Here is a 23,214-nt window from a genome sequence, read left to right as displayed (position 1 = left end):
AAACGGCCAGGGCAGCCGCATCACTACGGTCTGAGGTTGCCGATCTGAAACGGAAAGTTCACGCTCTCGAAGAAAGGGCAGAGGAGGCTGAAGGTCGGGCCAGACGGGGCAACATCAGGATCCTGGGGGTTCCGGAGGGAAGTGAGGGCTCAAACACCACAACCTACGTAGAATCCCTACTACTGCAAGAGATTGGAGCCGGGAAGATGACACAGGGATTCGCGGTCGAGAGGGCCCACAGATCCCTCCAAAAACGCCCCCCCCCCCTGGCTCGCATCCCCGACCAATAATTGCCAAGATACTAAACTTTCAAGATAGGGAAACCATTTTAAGACACTCAAGGGAAGAAGGTCCTATCGAAAGGGGAGTCTCTAAGATAACCATATACCCGGATTACACCCAGAAAGTACAGAGAGAGAGAAATTCTTTCGTACCGATCAAAGCGAGGCTCCGCCAGCTAGATCTGAAACACAGGCTGCTCTACCCCTCACGCCTGAAAGTTATACATAAAGGACGAGCGATATTCCTCGAAAACCCAGAGGCCGCCAACATGTGGCTCGAGGACAACAACCTTGCCGATGGCAGGGACACTCCACATAATAAGGACAGAGCTCCTCAGATTACCTAAGCAGGACACATACAGCACAGAGACAGCACAGCAACAATTGAACCCGGATCTCAGGAGGTAATCCAGTTACAGCATGCTATATGGAAACGACCCTCGTTCGGCCTCCTCGCCGGGCCCCAGCCCAACCCCCAGCGAACAACCCACCCGGGTCAGGCCACCACCAGACCCAACTCGCGCCCGAAGCCCGGATGGGCCTAGACGGCTCGAGAGCGCCTGAGCACCACGACACGAGAGTAGTCGCTGGGCGCACCAGTTTGAGTTATGTTGTTTGTTTCAACAGTTACACAGTCTTCAAATCAATGCTGCCGAAGAAACATACGCCGGGTGTAAGAAATGCAATAAGAAGTACAGATTCAGACCGTCCCTGTCTGCGACCCCCTGAGTACAGATCGTCGTCACTCCAGGCCCCAAGGATGGAGCCCCCCGCCGGCCCCGAAACATCGACCCAATGGCATCACAACTCAACGTGATGACGTGGAATGTGAGGGGGATGGGCTTGTATCTCAGACGGAACCGCATACAATCCTTCCTCCGAAGGAAGAAAGTTTCAATTGCGATGCTACAAGAGACACACCTCACAGAAGATGCCATGGCCAAATTAGCAGACCGATGGGATGGGACGCTGAAGGGATCCCCCTACTCCAAATATGCGAGGGGTGTGCTCACATGGGTAAACCCGAATGTGCCCTTTCAGCTACAAGGGTACGAGACTGATAAAGGTCGTTTTGGGATTATGTGGGGCACCATAGAGCAAATCCTGATATGCCTAGTTAACTCATACTTTCCACCCCATGGGATACCATCGCACCTCGGAATGATCAGTGCAAAGCTGGCTCAACACCGAGACAGAACCTTTATATGGGGCAGTGACTTTAATTGTGTTGTGGATGTTGCCATGGACAGATCAATACCTCCTCCCCAAACAAGAAACCCTGCATCGTGCGCCCTGAAGGAGACATTAATGCAGCTTCACTTAATGGACATATGGAGAGAACAACACCCCACGGAAAAGGTCTACTCCTACTACTCAGCTCCACACAGAGTCTACACAAGAATTGATTACTTCTTCGTTGATAGAGAACAAATGCAATTGGTGGAGTCTTCAAAGTATTTGGGCAGATCGGTCTCCGACCATTCACCACTGATCATGCAATGGCAGCTTAAAGGACCCAGACCCCCCATCCCTATGTGGAGGATGCCTGTTGCGGCCCTCGAAGACCCAGAGTTCAGAGAGGACCTCGCCGAAAAACTTGAAGAATACGTCGACATCAACAAGGGCTCAGTATCCACCTGGAGCACACTGTGGGAGGCCATGAAGGTGGTGGTAAGGGGTGAAATAATATCGAAAGCTGGTGGTACCTGCAGGCAACTAAAGGCGTCCCATGAGGCACAGGAACTGGAGATAACACGCTTGGAATCTTCCTCTAACATCACTCCAGTAGTAGAGATGAAACTGAAAGAGCTCCGCGAGAACTGCCAATCCTCCTGGGACAGATTAGAGAAATTTGACTACGCAACGTACACCACTAGATCCCATAAAGAATCGGATAAACCTGGTAGGCTATTGGCTTGGCTATGCAGGAAAGAACACCCTAAGCATCTCCCCACTGAGATACTAGACGAAGAAGGGACATCTCACAGGACGCAGACGGGAGTTAACAAGGCATTCGCCAAATTCTACTCCAGGTTGTACACTCGCGACAAACAAATTCCCAGAGACGAAATCATCGATACTCTGGAAGAGATAGGCCTCCCCAAGATCACCAATGAACAGAGGGAGGAACTGGAGAAGGAGATCACGGCCGAGGACGTGAAGGGAGCAATCGGATCGCTCGCCACCGGCAGGGCCCCCGGAAGTGATGGCCTCCCATCTGAGTTCTATAAAACATACGAATCCACCCTAACTCCAATCCTGCACGAAGTATATCAAGAGGCCTACGCAGACGGGGTCCTGCCCAACACTATGAGGGAGACAATAATCATTCCCATGTTCAAGCCACACAAAACACCCACTGATTGCGACTCCTATCGCCCTCTGGCCATGCTAAATTATGACAACAAGATCCTCACCACCATATTAGCTGGTAGACTCGCCAGAGTGCTGGGTTCCATAATCCACGAAGACCAAAACGGGTTTGTTCCCGGTCGCAACACCACAGCTAACCTGAGAAGGCTTCAACACATCATGGCAGAGAAAACTATGAAAAGGATGAGGACCTAGCGGTGCTTTCACTTGACGCCATCAAAGCCTTCGACTCCATCTACTGGGAGTGGCTTATCGAGGTACTGAGAGGATTTGGGTTTGGCGAGGGCTTCATCAGATGGATCACGGTACTATATAACACTCCAACCGCAAGAGTGAAGACAGGCAGAACGGTGTCAGAACCCTGGCAGATAGAGAGGGGCACAAGACAGGGATGCCCACTCTCGCCTATGCTATATATACTCGGCCTAGAGCCGATTGCCATATATTTCAGGCAACAATTTTTCTACGCTGGCATCAAGGTCGGCAATGCCTACAACATAATCTCCCTCTACGCCGATGACGTTCTATTGTACCTAAATGACCCCAAGGTCAATGCACCGACCACACTGGAGGTACTAGACAATTACTCGAAATATTCTGGAATACAATTTAGCAGACACAAATCTTCAGCATTCCCCCTGGCTGGCTTGAGAGGCCTAGCAGAGACTGATCTCCCAGCTATAGGAATAAAATGGCAACTCGATAAGTTCAGGTACCTAGGAATTAAAGTGAGCCACACTCCGATGCTCACACACGAACACAACACGGAAGCTGCCATATCAAGCCTTCGCAGATCCATGAAATTCTGGTCTAAACTCCCACTGGCAATGGTTGGTAGGGCGGCGATTGTCAAGATGATAATTCTCCTCCGGTTCCTGTATTTTTTCTTGAATATATGCTTCTACGTAAGACCACCCTTCTTCAAGAAACTAGAGGCGCTTATACGAGACTTTCTGTGGGGTCCCAACAGGCACAAACTGTCCTTGGCTACACTATCTCTCCCACACAAGGAGGGAGGAATAAAACTACCGGACCTTCAGCTATATTACCTTGCGGCGCAGCTTAGCCACATCACGAAGTGGCTCTCGGATGAACCGTCCGCTGAACTGGGACTCCTGAGTCAATTCTCTACCAAATTAACACCCAGGGAAACCCTATGGAGCCCCCTACGACAATCCCCTGACGCCCCCTTGGTCATCTGTCTTGGCAGGCAGGTATGGGCCAGAACCTGGTACATCAGGCAAGTGAAACATCCGTACTCCCCAGACAACCCCATCTTGGTGGACGTGTGCAAATCAGAATCTGACCTATCCACAGCAAGAAGATGGGAAGAGGCAGGCATTTACACATGGGGAGATATGTTTGAGGAGGGAGAATTCAGAGAACTCGAGTCACTGCAGACCAAAGAAGGGCTATCAAGTGGTCAGTTTCTCTGGTACCAACGCATCAAACAAACCAGCAAGAAAAACTGGAACGGCTGGCCAGAGGAACCCACTCCGGACCCGCTGCTGCAGGAAATGCACGATCTTGAGGACGGCTGGAGACCGATCTCCAGGCTCTACAGCAGACTCACTGATAAACCCAACCCCAAGGGAGAGGCACTGAAGGCGAGATGGGAAGCAGATATCGGAATCACGCTCACAAACAGGGAATGGGAAAGGGCATTAATATATCCCAAGAAAGTGTCCAGGAACTCCAGATTTGGACAGATCCAGCTGAACGTCCTTTATCGAACGTACATGACTCCACACAGGGTGGCTTCCTTCAACAAACAAGCTTCCCCGGCATGCCCAAGGTGCGGGAACGACAGAGCGGACCTGATTCATATATTCTGGACATGCACTAAAGCGATGGAACTGTGGTCCAAAGTCAAACAGACCTGCACAGACGCAGGAATGGAAAGATATAAGTGGACACCGGGAGAATGTTTACTGGGCACCTACCCCAGACCAACCAAACTCAAACACCTTGTAAAAATGATGGACATTTCATGCATCCTAGCAAAAAGAACCATAGCCATGGCATGGAAGAAACCAGCCGGCCCCAGACACGAACACTGGTTGAAGGAGATGCAGAGATGGACAGCAGCTGAAACCAGGGCCTGGCAAGATGGAGCCAACTCCACCGGAGACATGGCGAGTGGCACCTTAGACTCTTGGAAGGCCCTACTGAGAGACATATCCTTCAGTGCAGACCACAAACCCCCTTGACAACCCCCAACAATCTGTTACAACTGAACGCTTGAGATACCACTGTGACGATGATCCCTACTCGAGACTCCACCAGTTCCCCGAGACATGCGATCTCTCTTTCCTCACATTCACCCGAGAGACATGCACCACACCTCATGAAGACTGTCGTTTTTGTTTTTTTTTATTTTTCATTGTTTACAGTTTATATGTTTGTATTTGTATGCGCTTAATACAAAACACCAATAAATTACGTTTAAAAAAAAAAAATAAACGCGAAAGTCTATATATTACCAATGAATAACAAATAACTTTAGCACCTCCTTTTATAACCTGCCAGGGCTTCTTTAAAGGTACAGTCCTAGAATAACAACGAAAAACACAAGTCTTAAAAAATGCTGTTTTAGCAGCGCATTATTTTGTAAATATATCGCCACTAAAATGCAATGAAGGCCCACTACGAAGTTCCTAATTCAGTATTGAGTATTTATATTTAGCATCTGAAAAAGGCTTAAGTGTACGGGCTGTCTACAAGGTAAAGCTAGCTGCTGGCTTGCAATAGCTGGAGACCGGAGAAAAGGAGCAGTGTAAAAAGTTACCCACTATGCAATTTTAGAAGTGTGAAAACAGTTCAATTGTCAAGTTGTTGATGTGGACGTATTTTGTGGCATGCAGGGGGGGGGGTTTCCTCCCGCCCCCCCTTCAACTACATTTTCATAGTAAATCTATATTATTTGATAATGCAGCTTTTGGGTGCTGGGGCAGAGTGAGTGCCCCACCCACTGTTTCAACGTTTGTTTTCAGTGAATATACACCTTTATTTAAAACTAGCTTCTATACCTGGCGTTGCTCGGGCTTTCATTCCCTCATAGGTACAGGTAACTGCAAAATGTGGTGCAGATTGATGAAACAGTGTGGAATGTGTAACGGGACATTCTTCCATTCACAAACTCTGCTCATCTTTGATGCTGTACTCTTGGATCCATACCAGCCAAATTCAGCCTTGTGAGTGATCCACAAGGCTTTGAGATGAACTCAGTTGGCAAAGGCAGGTGGTGAATTGTGTTGATACATGGAATGCTGGTCCATTTCCACCCCCCCACCCCTTCACCGGATGTGAAGTATTAGACGTTACTGCCCTCCTGTGGCTTTCATACGGGCTTGACTGAACCTGGGTATCCTGTTTGATGGCAACTTCTTTTCTACTAAACATATCGGCTGTTGCACGAGGTCTCCGGCTCAAGCTAAAAATCCTCAAGGAGATCATTAAGGTATTTGTTTTTATCCAGAGAATATTTCACTGCTTTAATCAATTGCTTTGATACGAAGTCGGTGAACTGTGTTTGGGTTCCTGAAATAAGTGAGCCCAACACTGTATAGTAGGCATCTTGCTCTGCTTTCCATGGCATGCTCCCATCTACCTTGCATACATCAACGTTACACTGGTTGTGTGCTTATTGTACAGAGTGGATTTTAAAGCCTTGTATGGATGGATGCGTTTATGAAATTGATATAGTGCAAGCCTAGCTAGAAAGCAACAGAGCGCTATTCCAGAAAAGGGAGGAGGACAGGAATTGCTTTGGACAGCAGTCCCACCCTTTCTCAATCAGCCATTTCTGCTGTTGAGTCTATGTTGATCACTGTGTTTATCTGAAGCAGCCTTTAGTATGCATTTCCAGAAACGTGCACATATCCAGAAACCTAGGAAAGGGCAAACTGAAGGATACTCCCAATGTAGCACAGCTTTTGGAATAATATTCCTTTATAATATCGATTTTGTTATGCAAGTTTTGTACGATTTTTCAGAGATCTTGGAAATAACTAATTGTTTATGAATTCCCTAAGATCTCTGTAAACCACACGTTCTCCCAGACAAGGTAAAACATTCACCTTGCAAGCTACTAACCAGACATGAAGGATATTTTTTGTCAACCTCAAATATCCACATAAACATAGCACACCATTTCTCAGTCGCCAAGGGTCAGTTATTCTAATGTGGCAGATAGACCTATAAGCAGGCCTAAAATTTTGCCCTCGCCACTAGCAAGATCATAATAATTAACAGGAGTCCAAGACACCCTGCATAGTAAATTAAATATTTCCACATAATTTAAACTGGATAAGATCAATGTCATTTGGACTACATTTTTTTTCTCTGTGAAAAATGTTTGCAGTTTTGTGTAGGGGGCAGAACAGAAGCACAGACAGATTTAACACACAAGACAGTATATTCGTTTTATATAGTATTAATTGGCCTCTTCTATTTCTTTAGCTCCTGCCAGCAACGCCTGTCCTACACAATCCTAAGTGACCTGGCTCTGGCACTAATTGATGGTACTGTGTTTGAAATTGTCCAAGGCCTCCTCGAGATCCAGCACCTGACTGAGAAAAACCTTTATAATCAACGGCTTAAGCTGCACGGTGAGCACCGAGGTGAGGCATAGGGTGATCTTTTAAGAGAGCATGTATATAATTATGTATGAGTTTTGTAGAATACTCTGCATGTCACCACAATCCATTTGGACCGCTTGTAAGCGTGATGGGTGTTAGATGATAGTTGTCAGTGGTTGGACCACAATGATGCCACTGTAGTGCAGTCCCTTGCCTGGCTCTCGGGACATCAAGTTGGTAACCCAGGGGGTCCGGTACATCCCCCAAGCCAGAAGGTGACAGACAGGCACATCTGGCCACCCACCTTGCTCCCCGTCACATGGCAGCAGCCAGTCACATGTAACTCCTAAATGCACTACTCCCTGTGTTTAAAAAGCCTAAATGTCCCACTTGACAGATCCCAGAGAGGGAAGAAGCAAACCACAAAACCTAGCGATTTCATCATTGTACTCAAATTCATTCAACTCCCGCTGTCACTATGTGCAAAATCCCAAGGACATTCTGAAGGGCTAGTACTTGGGCAGGTGGATTCTCTCGCACTGCCCACGCTGAGACACAGGCTGAGAATTGCAGCCGGGATTCACTTTTCTCCACATCTTGGGCTGTAGGCTGAGGCTCGACACATGAGTCCACAAATGCTTCCTGGTGCACAGGTTCACTGTGGGCGGGTGCTTCCTCGCCGAGCGGAGATGCTGCAGCTGGCCTGGCTGATAGTTGTGCTCACAAGCGCTGAGCCAGTGTTTCCCTGGTATGTTGACATACGCGGCTCGCAAGCTAGTGGCCTAGGAAAATATACTATCAGGAAGGCCTGAAAGGGGGTCTGTAGCGAAACTAAGGAATAATTTAAATTACAAAATGATGGAGCAAGTATATACATCTATTGTAGGCGGTTCATCCCTATAACTGTTCACCTATTGCTGTCAAGTTCACTGATCAGATCAAGAAATCGCAGCCCAACAAGCTTTTGTGGTCCCGTCCTGTTTTGGCCATATCAAACAAACTCTGCATTGAACCCTTCCTTAAAATGCTCGACTTTTATCGGGAGTTTATAGTACAAACTGACGCATCCAAAGTAGAACACGGGGCTGTCCTCTAACAGTTGCATGATGACGAAGAACATTCTGTATGCCAGCAGAATGCTGTTGGCTCGCTAACAGGCCTAAGCAACTGTATAGTTGGAGGCCCTGGCTATCAAATGGGCCATCGCCACTCTGAGTATGATCTGACGGGCAGAAGATTCTGCCGTGTCACTGATCATTCATCCCTTAACTTGGATGTCTTTGAGAAGGCATTCTCACAACAGGGTAATGAGGTGGCTTCTCGACCTACAGATATTCTGCTTTTCTGTAGAACACATCAAAGGGAAAGATCAGGAAAACATGGATTTTCTAAGTTTCTCTTAAATCAACCAGGGAAGGAAGGAGTATGTGGGGAGAAGGAACACATTATTTGGATTTGTCAAAGGGCCGCAACCCCGTTTGGGGACTAGGGCAGTGAGCAAACTACGCAACACACTCTCTAGGGGACAGGGCAAGCGGAATCCCACTGGAGGTGGCCCCCACTCCTCTATGGGGGACACTGAATGCCCAGAGAAGAATAACACCCCTCCTTCCCTATCCCATAAGTCTGAAATGTTGGTTACATGGGAAGTGAGCAGGGCAATTATGTGTCACATCGGCACCAATCAAATTTCGTCTTCCGTTGCAGGGAGGAATTAAAGATGTGCGAACAAGCAGCCGAGGGGAGAGCATCAACCAAATAGCGAGGAGTACAGGCTCCATGAGCCACGCAGGAGAGGAGCCAAGCATGAAGCAGACTACTTGGTGGTTGGAATCCAGAGACCACATGGGGAACCCTGTAGCGTTGACAAAGGAGGAACCTCGACTCAAGATAGGGGTCGCTCGGGCAAGAAGCGCCACCACCACCGAAGGTGGAGGTACTGGCGTCCTGGAGCACAGAAACCATGCTCCCAGCAGGATGAGACCACTTGGAGCAATGCCACCAAAAGGGATGGTGAAGTCCATAGCCTGTCAGTGACCTACCTATAGCCTACCAAAGAGGATAGCTCAGCGGCAGCGTGCTCGACTTGGAAACAAGACGACACGGAGCAGCACAGGTTCGATCCCTGGGTCCGCGCTTAGAAACCTCTGGGTATTAAGCGCGTTATAAATAACCTATCATATCATATACCACAGAACGGGGGTGAATGAAACCAAACCAACAAGGGAGGCAGAGAACCCTGTAGCCTGCGAGTGGACAACCAAGAGCATAACCCAGGACAAGGGTGAAATAAACTGAACAAGCGAAGAGGCCAGCGAATCCCAGGATGGGCCGACCGGGATTGTACACCAGTATGGGCAAACAAAAGGGCAAGCAAAGCCTGTAGCATGTGATGGATAGACCGAGAACATACCCCTAGATGGGGTCAGTGAAACAAGAAAAGCAACTGGGCCAGGGCCCACCGGGGCTAAGATGAGCACCAAACCGCTGGAAGGTAAAGAAAATGAAAAGTAAACCAGACCAAGGGAGCCAGGTGTCTACCTGTGGACGTCCGGCGTGACAACCCAGGAGGGCCCAGGAACTAATATTCTTGGACTTGAGAGTACCGAGACTCTTAGTGTAAATCTGTATATCCCTGGAAAAGGGTTAGATGAGGACATCGTTTTGAGCACAACAGGAACTTTGAGAGATATTTTTATTTTGAGTATCAATCTTTAATTTCGAGACACAAGAGTCTCTCCGATCCCTGGGGTGAGGGACGGAAACAAGCCACCACTACTTCCTGGGATGAAATAACCCATAACTTACCCATAGTGTAGTATCCTTCTTTTTATCTTTCCAATAAAATCAAGTATGGTTAGGTTATTGTAGTTTTGGGAGGGAGGACTGAATTCAGTGTGTGCGACATCCTGACCAGCACCGTTTTGTTGCGTTATAGCATAAAGATCTCCTTTTAGAATTGGGGATTGGAACAGGTTTTTCTTTACTTAATAAAACCGTGTTGAACTATGCCTCTTTGCCCGCCTCCTCTGTCTGACCTACCACAAGAATCTTGACCACAAAGTTATTTTGTTGATCATATTATTTGTTAATTATCTTAACATAAAGTAGCAATGGCAGCATCCATTGTTTTTGTTCTAGTTTTATAACGGCACGTGTGCAGGTGGTACCATGAAATGCTTGGTGTATCCGTGACAATGATGTCACAAAGAAATGCCATGCCGTCATAAGTGAACAAACTTTAACATTCTTATTAAATGCCTAGTCCTGAACGTGTGTTGTCATTGTTCAAAATGAAAGTTTTTCAAAATTACGAAATTCAAAAATGTTTAATGAATTAGACATCTGTGCACACACACACACTACACTATACCATAGCATACTCATCTGGTCTGCCAACCTAACCTAAACCCATCGTTTATAAAATGTGTATAATGAAGCCAAAGGTATTGGCTTTGTCGATGCTTGTAGCTGTGTCTGGTGAGTGACATTTTGCAAGTAAAGGATATCCTCCCGCTTTTCAGTTTTGGCTACGGTTTTGCTTCTGTGCTAATATTCATTTTGGCTAATAGACAGAGCTTTTGCACCATGTAGTGATACTGCATAGTTTTGGCTCGTGGGTGTAGCCTTTTAGAATCCCCTAGGGAGGATGCATAGTCTTGGCTCATAGTTGGAATCTGAGTCGCCAATTTTTGGCTCCCGGTGCTGCATTGTTACAAAACTGTGGATGCCAAGGATATAGTTCTAGATATGAGATGTGGCGTGCAACAGGCCATGCACATTGAACAGCACCCTGGCTAGTGTGGTTGTAGAGGATGTGGCGTGCAAGAGCACTGCACTCCTTTTCATATTTTGGTGCTCATTTCGACACGCAGGTAGGTCTTCTCTCAGGTTTCCTTATTTGGGAGAATGCCTGTGTGGCAGTCTTCTTTTCCAAACCCAAAACTGTGTGCATGTTTCTTTCAGTTGGGAGTATTGGCTCGATTTTCGGAAAATAAACTTCTTGGTCTTGCTCTTGCATTGCTGTTTTCTGTAATTTCAGTAACATGGTAGGTGGCCTCCCACCTTTTGGTTTCCACCGCCTCCTTTTTATCATTCAGCATCTTCTGCTAGCAAGGGGATGCAGACCCAGCACTGTCGTCCTCAACTTGCACTACATTCTCTGAGCTGATAGTGTAAGTGGCTGTGTATGTAAGTGTTGCTTAAACTTTGGTTTTGCCTCACCCTCCACCATGACCATAGAATCGGAAGCACTCCTTCCTAGAGTTTCTGCCATCGAAACAGAACTAACATGGCGAGACAATGGGAACCCTCCCTTAGAAGTTGCAGAACTATGGAGGCTATTCACCCGAGCCCGACTGCATCTACACATGCCTACTCAAGAGCACTTGGTGACACGTGCATACAACATGTTATGGCACACCCTTAGTCTGCCTTTTCACAGAAGATCAAAATGAGGAGTAATATTACCGTTTTTTCACAGACTTATCAAAGTATCGCATAGTCCCTTCAGTAACCCTAAATACTACTTAGATACAATATTTATTAATTCTACAGGTCTCAAGCAAGACCTGCTGCGCAAACACAAAGAGGCCCTGCAGTCCTGCAAACCTCACAATGTGGCAATTCTCAAAGCTGCCCAGCAGAGGGAACTAGAGGTAAGATGAATCAACCAAGATGATGTCCGCATTGATTTGGTAAAGTTGGTGATCGTGTTCTCCTTTCCAGGTACATTTTACATTTCTGAAGGGGTTGATATGGAAGAATTGAGCTTTGCTTCAATCCCATTGAACTAGGATGATGATCAGCATTTTGCCTTTCTGGATTTAGAATAAACTTTTGGTGCCCTCTGGACTTCTCCGTACTAATTTATGGGGCGTATTACGCATTTGGACATATACAAAGATGTTTATTGGCTTTGGGGACTTTCGGAGGCTGTGTATTTCCTAGTGATATTGGAGCAATATTTTAAAGAATCCCTTTGCAAAGTGGTCCTCAGGAAATCTGCAGTGATGTCCGCCCGTAGGCCTTCGCAAGAGGCTAAATTATAAGCTATCGTCTGACTTTGCCCTAAATGCTTAACATGGATGATTGAAACTTTGTTGTTGCCCCAAAACTCCCAACCACTTTGCAGTTGCTGCATCCAGCTTCTCTAATCAAGCAACTGGGATTAGGGTTGATCCAGACAATCTTTGTGTGTGTATATATATATATATATATATATATATGCTGTATACATTGTCACTGAACAAAGATGGGGACTGCAGACGTTTTTAAAAAAAAAAAAAAAGAGAAAATTCAACTACACAAGTAGTAACATTTAGCAAACTTCCCAAAACCGTACCAGAAGAAGCCTGCAATGTTGGAAAGAGTCTGTCCCGAGACCCATAGGCGAGTCAAAAGATTTTAATGGCCAAAGCTATCTTGAGCCCAACTGTACACCGAATTATATGAGAGCCCCCCCGCTCAACAAATATAACATAATTTTCAAAGCGTAATATATAGGATCACTTTGGTGTGAAACATATCCTATTTTAATGTAAAGAGAACTCGATCCGTATGAGTAATTGCAAAAAGACAATTGTAATAAAAATGTTTGTTAAAAATGTACAAAATTATAACTTAAACTATCCACATAACACTGCAATCATAAAAGCCACTAAAGAGTCAGCTCTTCAAAGATACAATGCCCTACACATTTCTGCATGTGAAGTCTACCCCGCGCTCACATTGATGGTAGCGGTTCATTGGTTAATGGTTTTCCGGTGCTTTCGGCTCTCGGTGGTAAGTGGGACTAATTTCTTCCTGAGTAGCTCTCCGGCTTCTTATTGTCTTTACTTTCACAAAGGTATGACAACGTGGGTTTCTTTTGTTTTGCACTATGGGTGAATTTCAGATCATCGTTTCACGTTGCTTTTCAGTTGTGTGAACTTGGAGGTAAACAGCAAATGTTTTTAGAAATTTATGATATGGCATTTATTTTGCGTCTGTACACAAGTGTTTCTATGCGCCACAAAACAAGGTGGGGAAGACCGAGAGAAGACGAACAATCCTACTAGGCCTTATGTCATTCAGATTATGCAAGTGTGAAAACGAGGAGAAGGGGAAGGGAGAGGGAATTGCAAGGGAGAGGCGTAGGGGCAGTGCGAACTGGGCAGCTTGACTAAGTGAAGAGGTAAGTGCTAAAAAGCAGGGGGGCTGTAGAGGTTGAGGGGTTACAGCTTACAGCCCCTAAGTGCACAGTAGGACAGGAGGCAGTGCAAGGAACTGTCTATACACGGAGAGATGTCAGGGACTTTTAAAGCACTCAAGTTACCCCTAGACTTTGAAACCGCCACAATATTTGAAAATTGAGTGGACTGAAAGTAGCCTAACCTGTAATATTTAAACATTTATGCAATTCATTATTCAATTCATACAAAAAAATATATCGCAAAATGTAATGGTGTGTCTACAGAACAGCAGTGCCAGATATTCATACGGCAATAACAAACGTATCATCCATAAAATCAACAATTCATACTAAAACCAATGCTAAAACATACTCGGTGCTATAATCCACTATTAACGTGTCACAATATGTTGGCGTACAGAGCCAGACCACACACTAGTGGGAATAATGTATATAACACCTATAAAGAGAGACGGACGTCTTGCCCTCAGAGGTGGAGGTATGAAGTATGGAGGGGCAAATGGAAATGGCTTAATGTATTTATTATTTAACTTTCATAACGTTATTTTACATAAATATTATAGATAAACAGGGAACATGAAATGTGCGTCTTCACTGCTTCGCTTCTCCTCCAACTGTCCTTTCCCCACGTTCCATCTCGTCACCTCCATCCTCCTGCACGAGCATTCTCTCGTGCAACTGCACGGACCATTTCACATGTGAGGATACTACACATCTCCCTTCTTTATATAGAAGAACTCTTTGGCATAATTCTCCTTATTCTACATAGTCACAAAGATATCTTGGCGGTCTGCATTCTCTTCCCGTCCTGGATCTTATCCTGTTACTTCTCTCTTGATAATCATCTGATTCTGTTGCCAAGGAAGTAACTCTCTTAGAAATTCTGCTCGACACCTCACTCTCTCTCGCACATTCTTATCATCTATGTCAACAGTTATACCAGCTCTTCCTCTCTCACTATCCACTTCACCCAAACCAACAGACTTACTCCCCCAACATTGATCACTTATATCCATTACCCTTTCATTGTTCCATACTCTGCCATCTTGGGTCCTAATGGCATGGGAATATATCTCTACCACTCTCACGGGCTTGGACCATTTGCAACCATCTCCTCTCAAATTCACAGGTAGTTTTATCCTCACCCAACCACCTACTTGAAATTCAGGTAATTTCCTAAAGCGTTTTTTATCATGTATTTTTTTGTTGTCGATTTGCCTGTGTCTAATATTCTCCTTTGCTTCTATTTTATCCTTACTTCTCACAAGCTCATTCATCCAACCCGGAAACATGTTTGTATTGGCTTTTCTGCCTCTATTGAGTTCAAATGGTGTGACTCCAGTTGAACTGTGAGGAGTGAATCTGTGGGCTAACAGGATCTCTTTGACTGCTACCTTCCATTCCTTTCCATTGGCCCATGTCAATTTAATGGCATCTTTTATTACTCTGTTGAACCTCTCCACAATACCATTTGTTTGTGGATGGTAAATGGCGCACAATTTATGGTTGATGGCTTTGCCTTTTAAATATGTCTTCATTTCCTCAGATTTAAACTGTGAGCCATTATCGGTGAGAACTATTTTGGGATAACCCTCTCTTTCACACACTTCTTCCATGAAATTTATAACATTGCGTGTGGTAACTTGAGGTAGAAATTTAATTTCAGCCCACCTGGTTAACATGTCAATTATCACTAAACAATAAGTAGCACACCCATCACTCCAAACGGGACCAATCACATCCATAGCTAATTCACTCCACGGACTCTCGGGGACTTCTCTCAGTACCATTGGATAGTCCGCACCCCTGCACACTTTATCGCTCTTTGAGCAAAGGATACATTTTCTAACTTGGTCTTCGATCAGCCTATCACAGCCGGGCCACCAATATGTGCTTCTGATTCTCCTTTTAGTCTTTACAATGCCCTGATGTCCTTCATGAGCCATTGTTATAATCTTCTCTCTTAGGTTGATAGGGGGTATTATTTTGTCTCCTTTCATGAGATAATCACTTTGAAGATATAATTCTTCTCGTACGTCCCAAAAAGCTTTAACTTCTGGAGAAAGTACCTCATTCTTCCTCCATCTCCCCTCTTTGACCATCTTCATAACTTCTAATAAAGTGTCATCCTTCACCATGCTATCGCTCCAATCTTCCTTGGATATAGCTTGACTAGATATTTCACACACAGCTTCTTGATCTCCAAGATCCTCTTCTACATCATTGAGATTGGTCAAACGGGACAAACAATCCGCTGTAATGTTCTTTGAACCTGGAATGTATATAACTTTGAAATTGAATTCTTGAAGTCTTGTAACCCATCTCCTAATCCTGCTGGATACTCTGTCGAGGCCTTTAGTACTGAATATTTCCACTAAAGGTTTATGATCTGTGTGTATGATGAATTGTACTCCCCATACAAAAGATCGGAATTTCTCAATGGCCCACTTGATTGCTAAAGCTTCTTTCTCAATTGTGGCGTAATTCTTTTCTGGTCCTTTAAGTAACCTTGATGCAAAAGCAATTACTAATTCTTGTCCATTATAATATTGCGATAGAGATGCGCCTAAACCCACATCACTTGCATCAGTGGTTATTACAGTCTTCCTGCCTCTAACATAGCTTTGCAGTGCCGGAGCTTGGGCTAAAGCTTTTTTTATGAACTGAAATTCTTTCTCGCTCTTCTTATTCCACAGGAATTTCTTATTCATTTTCATTAGACTCCTCATTTCAACTGTGTGGTCTGAGAAATTCTCTATAAACTTGGCGTAATATTCTGCCATTCCAAGAAATGTTCTTAATTGATCCTTGTTGTCTGGAGTATTCATGGACCTTATAGATTCTGCCAAGTCTTTCTTGGGTTTAATACCATCACCAGATATTACATGTCCTAAATATTCAATCTCCTTTCTGTTGATTTTCGATTTGGCTTCACTCAACACCATTCCAGCCTGGTGTAGTTTGTGCAAAACTTTGTTCAGCCTCATATCATGTTTGCCTTGATCATTTGCATAAACCAATACATCGTCTTGAAAGAAAACTACACCTTCCATATCACCAAGTATATTCTGCATTACTCTTTGAAAAACTGAAGCTGCTGAAATTAATCCAAATGGCATCCTGCGAAATTGATAAAGCCCCTCTGGCGTGATAAAAGCCGTCAAAGGTTTAGAATCTTCATGTAGTTTAATTTGATGGTATGCTGCTCTAGCGTAGAAAAGACCTTTGCAGGACCCAAAGTGGATATTAGTTCTTGTATATTGGGTAATGGGTGTCTGTCGGGAATTACACATTTATTTAACTCTCTCATGTCGACACATATTCTGATTTTTCCTGTAGATTTCCTAACAATGACCAATGGCGAAACCCATTCCGCTGCATCAATTTTTTCAATAATACCTTGCATTTCCAATTTGGTTAGTTCCTCTTTGACTTCCCTTTTGAGAGCCAACGGGACATTTCTGAGTTTCTGGGCCACAGGTCTTGAATCTCTCTTTAGCAAAATGCGATGTGAGAATCCTTTTAAGCATCCTATGACATCATCTCTAAATATTTCATTCTTTATCTTCTGAATGTTACCATTGTATGATCCATCGATTTGGTAAACCATTTCATCAGCATTGTGGTCTAAACGGACCTTGAGTAATTTCTGGTGTGTCCAACTGAGTAGAGCAGACTCTCCACTTTTAGATACATAAATTCGACCACTTGCTTGCCTCCCTTTGAAGTCTAAATTGGCGACAAACCACCCAATCAATTCTATCCTGACTCCACCGTAGGCTTTGGGTTTTACATCAACTTCATGTAAATACTCTGGACCGCATTTCTTCCACATCTCTTCTGGTATCAGCGTATACTTCGCTCCAGAGTCAACCATCATATTGACTGGAAATCCATTCACAACAATTTCAGTTCTGGGACTCTCTATGTGTGTGTCTTCATCGGTAACCATGAATACACATTCCTCCTCATCGTCATCATCTCCAATCCAGTTAGAGGATTGTTCACCATTTGGGTTGGTCCTACAGCACTTTGCTATGTGACCTTTTCCCCCACACTTTCTGCAAATCGTCTTTAGAGCAGGGCATTCCTTATTGTCGGCCCAGTGACTTGGACTGCCACATCGGTAACATCCTCTTTGTCTGGTCCTTCCCCCACTGTCCTGGGGAAACATGCTCCTGTTTTGACGTTCTCCTCCTGACGTAGACCTCCTTATCATGTCGGGTCTGTTCCCTCTCCTAGATTCTACTCTGTCAGGTCTTCTTGTATTTGCTTGATTGTTGTACATATCTCTGCTCTCAAACGGTCTTCGCCGTAAATTGCTGGTGTTGGGTATTGCTCCATCTCTTTGTGGTTTCATTTTCTTTTTCTTGTTGCCTCTAATTATTCCAATTTCTTCATCTTGATCTGATTGTACAACACTAATCGATGAGTTGATAGATATGTCCTTCATTCTATTCTCTAAAGTGGAAACACACATTTCCGTATGCTCCAATTCCTTGGCCAATCTAAGTACAACATCGAGTGTGGGATCATCTTCAGACCAAAGTCTCTCCCTGACCTTACTGCTCCTGCATTCGAGCATAAATTGGTCTCTGATCCTTTCATCAAGTTGTTGGTTGAAATTGCAATTCCGGGCCATTTTCCTCAGAGCAGTAACATACTGTTCTACGGATTCTTCTTTCTCTTGAACTCGCTTCCCAAATTTGTATCTTTCTAGGATAGTGCTCATTTTCTTGTCATAATGTTTATTGAGTTTGGCAATGGCAATTTCATACATGTTCATGTCCCCTGTTTCATCCTCTGTGAGGTCAGGCAAATCCTCAAATTTCTCTTGGCCCGCTGGTCCTAAACAATGTAATAGTAGAGACTTCTTTCTTTCTATACTGTAGTTCACTCCACAAACCACATGTGCGTAATGTTCAAAAGCTTTAAACCATCGTTTCCACGGAAGTGTAGGTTCGCCAACTTCCGGTGGAAACATGTGTGGTGGTTGCACTCCTTGCATGGCCATTATTGATTGTATTAGGTAGACTTATGGAGTCAGTCTAGATTCTGTACTTTGTATGATCTCAATTCCTTTATCTTTTCACTGTGAAGAGGAGGAGTATGAGGAGTAATGAGGATTACTGAAGGATGTAGCGTAGAAAACTTAGTGTTTGATTTTACTTTGTTTTAAATTTCTACTGTGAAGAGGAGGAGTATGAGGAGTAATGAGGATTACTGTTTGCTCGACGTGGAGTAGTGCGTAATGACGATGGAGTCTGGTATTGGCAGCAGAATGTGGTTCCGCTGGGAAAACACGACGTAGTGTGCGTAGATTAGGGCAGGAGATAGATTGGCATTCAGCAAAGAGCAGTGAATAAATTAACTGGTATCGTCAGCTGGGCCCGCCTCCTCTGGGGCACGTAACGCAGTATGCGTAGGAGGAAATAGATTGGCATTCAGCAAAGAGCAGTGAATAAATTAACTGGTATCGTCAGCTGGGCCCGCCTCCTCTGGGGCACGTAACGCAGTATGCGTAGGATTCGGCGGTGAATGAGGCAAAGTACAGTGATTGAATTATGTCTCTCCCATGTCATGAAGAGTGGGCGGGGACAGCACGATCGCAGCTACAGTCGGTCTGTATGTGCTGCAGGCGATCGCGGCTGGGATGTGAACCGCGGTCCTACCTGCTGTGCGGCCGGAGATCCTTCTCAACGGCCACTATTGTTTCTTCGTTTTATCCTCGTCGCCATTGAAGTATGGAGGGGCAAATGGAAATGGCTTAATGTATTTATTATTTAACTTTCATAACGTTATTTTACATAAATATTATAGATAAACAGGGAACATGAAATGTGCGTCTTCACTGCTTCGCTTCTCCTCCAACTGTCCTTTCCCCACGTTCCATCTCGTCACCTCCATCCTCCTGCACGAGCATTCTCTCGTGCAAGTGCACGGACCATTTCACATGTGAGGATACTACAAGGTAGCAGAGCAAAGGGCTCTAGAAGGAAGGTATTTTGGCAGAGATAGTTGGATATAGTGCAGGCCCTGGCCACAGAACACGTCCGTGTGTCACAGATATGTATACTTCTTTGTTCTAATATGACTGTTTTCAGGTATTTTGAAGACTGTGTTTCTGGACCATTACAATAATTATCTTGGACTTAAATCGATTGTATCATCAAAATGATAGGCGTTTTTTGCCTTGCTATTCAGGTTAGGATTTGTATTTGTCTTTCCTCTTTGGTGAATGCAGTATGTTTGTTTATTACTGCACTATTTATACTGATTGAGTTTTCCTTTTTTACTTTACTTTTTCAGCAATAACAGGAGGGTTTGCCCCTGAAGAAGGGACTTGAATCCTGAAATGTGTAGGGAATTGCATCTTTGACCCTCATTTAATATGTGATTTGTTGAATGGCTGACTCTTTAGTATCTTTTATGACTGTAATTATTTTATTTTTGTGTACTTTGTTGGATATTCTTGTGTATAGTTTACTATATCATATTTTTATTTTAAAATGTAATTGGTTTATTTTTAATACTGCAAATGTGCTTATTTAATATTTTGATTGCGTTATACATTATGTATATGCATTTTTCAAATATGTTGTATTTTTGAAAATCATATTTTATTAATTTGTGCGTTATAACATTGCAAAACATAATTGAACATGGGTTAACATAGAACCAATTATAACACATCCCCCCTCTGTCCCTCCCTCGCCCCACACACCTCCAGTTCGAGTTCTCATATACAGTTTGCCCAACGGGTTCTTAAAGAGCATAGCAGTGTTATTACGATTTGTCACTTAGCACGTCAAAGTTTTGGGCCGAGCATTAAGCAGGTCTCAGTTAGTCCAGTGGATGCCGGCCTGTCGCGTCTGGGGGGGAAGCCCCCAGTGTGAGTGTGTCTCGCTAGGCAGGGCGTCCATATTTATCAAAGAAGGGGAGCCATATTTCCTCGATATTTGACTTGGACTCGTCAATCAGATGCGTGGGGAATTCCATGTCGTAAATGGCCCGTACTTTAGTGACCCATGTCTTTTCCCCCGGCATACCGGGGCTTTTCCATTTCTGTGCTAGACAGCACCTGGCTGCCACTATCATAACCTGTAGCATGTGGTCTTGGGTGCCCTCATGACCATCTCCAGTGTCAATCCCAAAGAGGAGGAGCCAGGGGCAAGGCGACCTCTCGACTCCGTCGACCCCCTTGATCCAGGATAATACCTCCCCACAGTACGTTTGGACCACTGGGCACCCCCACTACATGTGGATATAGTCCCCCCTCGCCGTCCTGCACTTCCAACAATGAGGGTCGTATCCTGGTCTCATTCTAGCAATCCTCTGTGAGGGGTAGTGCCATTGGTGTAATACCTTGAGGGCCTGGTGGCGATATTGGAGCGAGGCTGTGGAACGATTGGCCCGCCGACACATTTCCAACCACCTTTCATCATCAATTTCCTCCCTTATGTCCCTCTCCATTGTGTGCATGCTGTTGGTGGATCCCTTTGGCACAGAGAGCAGAAAGAGTCTGTAGAGACGAAATCACTCCCCTAGAGCCCCGACCGGAAAGGAGTTTCTCAAAGTCTGTGAGAGCTCTCCTGAGGGTGTCCCCCACAATGGTTCAGTGAGGACTCCCTTGAGTTGGAGGTAACGGAAGGGGGACAGGGTACCTATTCCCAGAGCCTCCTCCAAATCTCTCAGGGGTAGAAATGAGCCCACTACCCAGAGATGGCCGGTTCTACTGAGGCCAGCCTCGAACCACGTTTGATACGCGGCTGGTTCTGCTATTTTGTCTAAAAGGGGGGGGGCAGATGCAACTCAGTGGGGAAGGCCAGGTTGTGAGCCAGCGGTAGTAACCTCCCTCCTTCCATAGGGACCACAGCACCTTTAGGACTGGGTGGTTCAGGACCCTTCTAAGGATGTTTTCTCTCGGGACCCAAAGCCATTCCTCTATTGTAACAGGTGCAAGGACCTTGTTGTCCATGGCCGCCCATTGTTTTTCTGTGCCTGGGGTGAAGTGGTCGATCAAAACCCTCAACTGGGAGGCTCTATGGTATGTTTCCAGGTCCGGAAATCCCACCCCACCGTCTTCCTTTGGCCTGGTCAATACCTCGTAGGAGATCCTATGTTTTTTGCCCGACCAGAGGAAGTTAAGGAGGGCTCGCTTCGTTTCCGTGAAGAATGTCTTGGGGATCTGTACTGGGAGCATTTGGAAGAGGAATAAGAACTTGGGGTCCTTTTTATAAGATTGAGGCGTGCCATCCAGGAGAGACCCGACCTTGCCCATCTCTCTGTCCCTTCTGACTGCGGACCAAAGGGGGGGAAAGTTGCCTGGAAATAAGCCATCAGGGTCACACGTCACCTGGTACCGAAACCCATCCACCCATAGTCTGAAGGGGAGCCCACTCACATAATTTGCCTCTGGATCCAACAGATCTCCTCCTATGAATGCCACCGATTTCTCAAGGTTAACCTTGTACCCTGATAATTCCCTGTAGCGCGATAGACCTTGGAGCATCCTAGGGACCGTCTGGGACGGCCTCGTGATGTAGAGTAACGCGTCATCCGCGAAGAGGCAGATTTTAAATTGTTTGTCTCCTATTTGTACCCCCCTGATGGCCTCATCGTTGCAGACAGAGATTGTCCAATGTTCCATCACCAGTGCATAAATTAAGGGGGACAGTGGGCATCCCTGTCGCGTACCACGCTCGAGGGGGAATACTCTCGACTCAGTCCCGTTTGTGACCACTCTAGCCAAGGGAGAGGAATAAAGCGCCAACATCCAACCAAGCCACCTCAGACCCATCCCCAGAGTCGAGAAGACCTCCCCCATGAAAGCCCAGCTAACCCTGTCGAAGGCCTTCTCTGCGTCGAGGGCCAATGGAAGTGCGCCCTCCTCGCGAACCACCCTGGAACTGAGCACATGGAGAGTTTTCCGCATATTATCAGAGCCCTGTCTATTTAGGACGAATACCGCCTGGTTAGGGTATATTAAGTGAGGGAGGCAACCCTCCAATCTGGAGGCCAGGATTCTAGCGAAGATCTTGGCGTCTAAGTTTTAGAGCGAGATGGGTCTGTACGACCCGCACTCTGTCTGGTCCTTGCCTGGTTTGGGTATTACGGTGATTATGGCCTGTAGGAACGTCGGTGGGATTGAGTCTCGGTTTCTGATTGGTTAAACAGTTTGGTTAGTGGCTTCACAAAAACAGATTGGGTCAGTTTGTAGAAGTCCGCCGTGTAGCCGTCTCCCCTTGGGGCCTTTCTCGCCTTTAATTTCTTGATGGCGCCCTCCCCCCTCCAAGGCCTCGAGCTCACTCAGACAGCCGGGGCAGGGGGTGATCTGGCAGGTAGATCCGGATGTCTTCCAACGATTCGCCCTCCTGTCTGGAATACAGTTTGCTATAATAGTCGGCGAAGCACTCTATTTCTTCCCGGCCTCCACAGATCCTACCCTCCCCATCTCTGAGGTGGGTGACCCCCCCCCCTCTCCACTCTACAACCACAGGCCCTTTGCGCCAAAAGGGTCCCCACCATGTCTCCCTGCTCGTAATAGCTTTGTTTGGTGTACCTCATCTTCTTGATGACTTCCCCTATGAGGACCGTGTGGAGCTCTTGTCTTTTGCCCTGCATCTCCTCTAGGAGAGCCCCACGGTCTTCCCCGGGAGGCCCAGCCTGGCTCGCAGACCATCCAATTCTGTTCGGATCTTGTTTTCGATCAGACCCCTTTCCCGCTTGCGCCTTGAGCCCTCAGCTATTAGGAGGCCCCTGAAGGTGGCCTTTACAGCCTCCCATA

General features: G+C 45.6%; 1 protein-coding gene across 3 annotated transcripts in view; it reads left to right on the top strand.

The window, feature by feature from the left end:
* LOC138492139 (protein DGCR6-like) overlaps positions 1-23,214 on the top strand; it is a 189,030-nt gene that overhangs the window by 29,242 nt on the left and 136,574 nt on the right. For 2 of the 3 annotated variants that reach the window (XR_011276147.1, XM_069619130.1), the window contains exons 2-3: positions 7,116-7,276; positions 11,792-11,892. Coding sequence is in view for 2 of the 3 variants with exons in the window: in XM_069619130.1 (XP_069475231.1) it covers positions 7,116-7,276; positions 11,792-11,892 (262 nt within the window). In the remaining variant the exon portion in view is untranslated. The remainder of the gene's footprint in view (positions 1-7,115; positions 7,277-11,791; positions 11,893-23,214) is intronic. The other variant, XM_069619131.1, reaches the window with a different exon arrangement.

Source organism: Ambystoma mexicanum, chromosome 10 (genome assembly GCF_040938575.1).
Source record: "Ambystoma mexicanum isolate Mex_15411 chromosome 10, UKY_AmexF1_1, whole genome shotgun sequence".
Taxonomy (NCBI): Eukaryota; Metazoa; Chordata; class Amphibia; order Caudata; family Ambystomatidae; genus Ambystoma; species Ambystoma mexicanum.
This window is presented reverse-complemented; position numbering and strand designations above follow the sequence as displayed.